Genomic DNA, 6032 nt, shown 5'->3' with positions numbered 1-6032 from the left:
CTGCAGGACCATTAGAACTTCCTTCTATCCAAAACACAACCTCGAAGGAGTCTGGGAGTTTTTTGAGGTGAAAAGGTGAGTTGCTTTACTCTCATTTTTTTTGCTAATTTGTAGTGGTCTGGACAGCAGTCTGAGAAAACAGCTGAAAATAGGATTGGAGGTGGATTGATTTAATTTTTCCCCTATAGCTGGGTTGTATTGGCAGAACCCACACAGTGAAGGGTAACAAATCAAACTGGGCTGTTTCAGTGTAATCCATAACAGGCAACTGCTGACAGAACCTCTCCGTGTTTGCAGCAGCACAACGCTTGTCGGGTTAGCAGGGTGACCCCAACGTCTGGGAAGAAGGATGCATCTGACTCCATGATATCAGAAGGCTAATTAATTACTTTATTGTACTATATTACACTACATCTAAACTGAAACTGAACAAGAACTCAACTGCACAAAATCTTGTGACTGTCTCCTGACTGAGCGTCACGACACAGCTTGCAGAGACTGGTCAAGAAAACAAAACACACCAGAATCCAATTACCAGATTCCTTCAGGTAAATAATCTTCCAGCACATTCCACATGTTCACAAAAGAACAGGAGCAAATGATCAAATTGTTTTGATCATTCTCTTCTCTGCTTCTCTCAGAAAATGTGAATCCCACAAATGGTCACAGAGAGATGGAAGGGAATTGGCTAATGACCAAGGTTAGAGGTGGTGTTACAGAGGGAATGTGCTCAGTATCTGTGCAAATTTGGGCTTTCAAACTCAGGCAGAGAACCCACATTTTTATGGAACTGCCACTTGCCAGGGGCATACTCCTTTTCTTCTAAAGAAAGTGGCCAGAATAAAGCAATGGGTGGAGAACTGCCATAATCAGCTCAGCTTTCAGAAGGACAATGGACTAAAGAAAACTGAGGTAAGAAGTTGGGGGTCTTTTTTCGCCTAGCCTGGATTCAGAGATTTGTTTTGATGTTACTTTTTTTTCCCTGAAGCATACTGGATTTATAAAGCTTGCTGCTATCTTCATACAGATATATTTCACTTGTTTGGGCTTCATATGTTCTGCTGAATAAAATGCATTAGAGAGATGAAAGAATAAAAAGTTTTCATTAATAAACAGTGAAGCCCTGTATGTCATCCAAAATCTGTTTAACCAACACAAGTAATTGGTACAATAATGGATTTTAAAGATAGCATCCATTTATTTTCAAAAAAGCAGTTTTTGGGTAACTGTATGCAAATATAATTGAGACTTAAGTAACTGGAAGTTACCATTGCCTTTTCAGAGTCCAAGCTAACCAACATCACTCTTACTTTAGTAGATCTCTGCTGGAAGGTGTAGAAAGACATGGCCCAGCATAAGAGATACTGGCTGATATCAATTTCTGTCTGAAAATGAGCAGGCTGCTTGAACTTGCTCTACAACTTGCTCCTGGTTTGCAAGGCAGCGATGAAGTGTTATTAGACCTACTGCACAGATAATGCCCAAAAATTACATAAACACCACTTATGTGTTCTGGTGGTAAGAGTCCCCCTGGAGGGCTGCTGCACTGCTGAGCAGGCTCAGGCCAACTCAGCCCCTGACTGGGCTGGTCTTGGTTTTTGAGGAGACACCTATGCTGTTCATTCAGCTGCAATTCAGAGCGGTTGTTATACCCTGCCCTACCCTCAAAGCATGTCAGACCCAAGCAAGGCTTGTCTCCTGTGGAGGTGCCCAGTGTAGAGCCCTCTGCAGAGGCAAAGTGCACACAACAGCGCCACACATACTTCAAATGAGTGGGACACAACACAGAAATAAGATGGTGTTTCCAAATGGAAGCCATCCCAGAGATCTGATGTGCTTACACTTAAAGTACTGTTCTCATGATAACAGCTTTAGAGCAGTCTGCTCTTACCAAATGAACTACTGATTCAGTAATAACATGAGAGGGTGCATCACCTTCTGAATCATCTTCTCCTCCTGTGCCAGGGAGGCTTACACAGAAATAGCAGTCTAACTTTGTTTAGTTATGAGATTACCTTAATTTATTATCTGGGTTTACCTTCTTCTAAAGTAACTTAACATGCAAGTTATTTTCCGGAGCCAGCAATGGAATTTTAGTTATCAACTGATTTTTTCTTCTGTATTTAAAAGAAGTTCTTAATTTATACATTGGTTTAAAAATTTACCTTGTGGTATTCAGATAACATCTTACAAAAAGATGGCCTGAGAAAACCCTCTCTACTTCAGGAACAATGTGTTCCCTTCCACTGTCTGATGAAGAAATACTATCCCTAAGAAATAGGGATACATTAAGTTGGTTTCCAAAAAAAATATATATACATATACTTTCATAACAGCATGTGCCCATGGAGATTTAATAGTATAATTTCATAGTACTCTTGCAGTTTTTTCTTCCAAGGAAAAACAGCATCAAAACTGGCACTCAGATGTAGCAGAAGTCAGATTTTGTAGAGAAGGCCTGTTACTGATACCCAGGAAGTGGCAACTTCTGTCCTTCCTTTGCTTCAAAGAAGGTGTAAGAGAGAGTGATCAAATCAACTTTAGCCATTTTAGGGTCCTCTGCAAACTCTGGGTCAATGTAGAAAAAGACAGGCATGTCCACTTCCTCCTGAGGATTTAGCCTCTGTTCTTCAAAACAAAAACACTGCAGGTGGGAGGGAAAAAAATCCACAATTAGACAATAGTGATGATAAATTTTATCTCTGCCAACATGAAAGAAATCTTAATGGTTTAAAATAAACTCTCATTCCCTTTACACCCCTAAAATCCTTGGAAGGATCAATAAGATGAGCAACAAGACAGCAATTTTGTTACTGTCAAAATTTTGTTACTGGTGATATAGAAAAAAAAATATATTAGCTTTTAATGAAGTGTGTAAAGACATCAAGGGGCCAGGCCAGCTCACATCATTCTGCCTGCCCTCAGAGTGGTACTAAATAACAGAGATTTTTGAGCCACTCTGATGGGATGAGCAGCTTGATGTAAGGACAGTAAAGCTAAGAATGAATTGATGCACTTTATCACTTGAAAAAAAAAAAGGTATTTTCTTTAAATATTGGCATACGAAGAATGTTGTCCAGGGTTAAAATGCAATTTATGGGTAACTGTTTTCTTTTGTGTAAAGGAAAATGCAATCTTTGCTTTGTTCATACTTACTTGTATTTTATTGAAATACTGTCCTGCTTCAAAGGGGACAACGTTGTAGGTGGAAATTCCAATTACTGGTTTATCAGTAGGATTTTTTGCTTTATAAAATGCCAGTGCAGTCTCTCCTGGTACCACCTGTGTAACATAATTGTACAGTGATTTTTATTTTTTTTTTAATTCACTGCAGCCCTCCACCCCTCAAACCAAGTTCTTTACATTTTATCTAGAATTAATTTTCTCTATTGCTGCTTCAAATTGGTTATTACACAAATAGTTTTGATTACATGCAATTCAGCCATATTCAAAATTAAAAGCTTCAATACTGTTCTACGTATTTTTAATCTTACCCATTTTGCCTGAGTCTACTATTATCCTCAGCAGTTCAACAGCACACAGAGCATTTTAAATATGCAGATTTAGATAGGGTGTGCATTTAATTTCTGAGGTTATTCTTTCAGTACTGGACTCAAACTATTAAGAAGCCTAACTCCTGATTTTGAGAACTAATTTGAAACAGAAGAGTTAATTTGTGATTTTTTAAATATTAAAAAAAGTTCCTATAAGGATAGGGCAATAGGAGAAATGGTACAGATTTATATACGTTGTTATACTGTATATTGTTAAGTATATATACACACTTTTATGGGGTATGTACAACATGCATGTGGTGTATATACCATGAAGTATATACATAAATATAGTTTCAATAACTTTCAGTGGGTTTATGGGGTGGCAGAGGGCCAGCTACACGCAATGTCCTGTAAAAAGGACATTGCAGTGCTGGAGCATGTCCAGCAAAGGGCAGCAAAGCTGATATAAGTTCTAGAGAACATGTCTGGGGTTGTTCAGTCTCAAGAAGAGGAGGCTCCAGTGGAACATCACTGCTCTCTGGAACTACTGACAGGAGCGTGTAGTGATGTGGGGATCGGCCCTTCTGCCGTGCCTGCACTGAGAGCACGAGAGGAAACGGCCTTGGGATGAGACAGGGGAGACTGCCATTACATATCAGAAACATTTTCCACTGTTGGTCAAGCTTTGGGAAGGGCTGCCCAAGGAGGTGGTGGAGTCCCCATGGCGGGAGCTGCCCAAGAGGCGCTGGACCTGGTGTGGGTGCTGTGGTTTAGTGGTTACAGTGCCGGCTGCACGGTCGGACCGAGTGATCGGAAAGGTCCGACCGTAACCAGAGCTCTGCGCCGGGGGAAGGCGGTGACTCACGTAGATCTCGCTCTGCTGCGGTTTGAAGTTCCACTGGATGCTGGCGTGCGTGTCGGCGTTGAACGTGACCCTGATGAGCCGGTCCCGCACGGGCTCCATGCGCTCGATCCGCTCCGCGTCGCCCCCCGTGCCCGCCGTCCCGCCGAGCCCCGTGGCCTGTCAGGGAAGGGCAGTGAGGGCCCCGCGCCCGCGGAACCGGCGCCGGCCGCGGGCCCCCCGTACCTGGCAGTAGAGGCGGTAGAGCGGCACGGCCGCGTACGACAGCCCCACCATGCCCACGGCCGCCGCCGCGATGTAGCCCACGGCCGAGCGGTTCCGACGCCGCCACTCCTCCTCCTGCTGCCGCGTGAAGGGGTTGGAGCCCCGCACACCGCGGGTCCCGCAGAGCCCGGGCCGAGGCAAGGCCCCGAGCCGCAGCCCGCGGGCACAGCGCGCCCAACCCCGCCCGCACAGCGCCATGACCGCAGCGCGGGGGCTCTCGGGATGGGCGGCGGGGAGAACGGGGCGGGGAACGGGGCGGGGAACGGGACAGGAACGGGGCGGGACGGAGGCGGGAACAGGGCGGGAGAAAAGGAGGGAAAGTGGAGGGCGGGAGAGAAGGAGGGAAATTAGAGGGTGGGGGCGGGCCGAGTCGAGTCGCCGTCCCATCATTGCCCTGTGGGCCCCCTCAGAGCGCGCTGAGCGAGGGGGTCCCGGCGGAGCCGCCCGTGGCTGCTCCCGCTTCGCTCGCCAGCGGGACGGCTCGGGTGCAGGTTGTGTACGAGGTAACTGGAGCAGCCCACAGGCCGGCGGGGTTCCACGCCTCCGGTCCCGCACCGAGTGAGCTGTGCTAGACGGGAGTGGCACCGAAAGGCCGGCCAGGAGCGGGGTCACCGGGAGGGCAGTGGTCCCGCAGGTACACCGCACCGGAGGTACCTGGTACCAGAGGCGTGACCCGGGTCCCTCAGATACCTCAGGTTGTCCCTCAGGTTATTCCGCGCTGGTGGCCCCAGGACGGGCGCTGGGTGCGGGGCTGCTCCGCGTGGTGCTTCCGGGGCCTGCAGTCTCTCCCGTATTGTAGACACTTGACACCGGTTGTTTGTTTGTTCCTTTTTGCTCCGGTGCTTTGCTTCTCGTTATTTTCATTTCTAGGGATTTGGTTTTGTTCAGGCAGCGGTACTGACACGCTGCAGAGGTAGCGAGCGTTGTTAGTAAACAGCGGTAACCTGAGGACGGGCAGAGTCGGGCAAGTTCACAAACAATAGTTTTTCACACGGCTAGTGCCATGCACTGTAATAAAATTTGCTGTAGCAATACTTGAATTTACTGCTTTAGAGCTGTGTCTCTCTTCTGTGGTGGTTCCAGTAAGGTGAATCACACAAGGACTGGCAGTTCCTGGTACTTCTTCATTTTCCACGTTGAATAAGAGAATGGTAAAGGCTCGGTGTAGCCATAGTGTGTTAGTTCCCCTGTCTTCAGATGACTGTTTTTTTGGTTCTTTAGTGAGCAAAACCTGAAAATGTTTACTGCAGGAGCATTTGTGGCATTCCAACGTGGATTTAACATCTTTTTCACACAATAAGACATGCAGACATGCAGGAATTGGAGTGGTTTTGTGGAGGCTGACACCACCTGGGGATTCTGCTGTATCTTGGCCAGGGTCCATGGTGTGACATTGGTGCCAGGAGCAC

General features: G+C 46.4%; 1 protein-coding gene across 1 annotated transcript; it reads right to left on the bottom strand.

Annotated features, from left to right (window-relative positions):
* Window positions 1-369: 369 nt before the first annotated feature.
* COX11 (cytochrome c oxidase copper chaperone COX11) lies at window positions 370-4828 on the bottom strand. Its single transcript, XM_066565957.1, has 4 exons — window positions 4585-4828; window positions 4363-4518; window positions 3157-3282; window positions 370-2644 (listed from the first exon to the last, which is right to left on the bottom strand). The coding sequence occupies exons 1-4, from the start codon at window positions 4819-4821 to the stop codon at window positions 2462-2464; spliced, it is 702 nt and encodes a 233-aa protein (XP_066422054.1). The 5' UTR covers window positions 4822-4828; the 3' UTR covers window positions 370-2461.
* Window positions 4829-6032: the final 1204 nt, after the last annotated feature.

Source organism: Molothrus aeneus, chromosome 26, assembly GCF_037042795.1.
Source record: "Molothrus aeneus isolate 106 chromosome 26, BPBGC_Maene_1.0, whole genome shotgun sequence".
Classification (NCBI taxonomy): Eukaryota; Metazoa; Chordata; class Aves; order Passeriformes; family Icteridae; genus Molothrus; species Molothrus aeneus.
The sequence above is the reverse complement of the archived record's forward strand: the minus strand, read 5'-3'. Positions and strand labels throughout refer to the sequence as shown.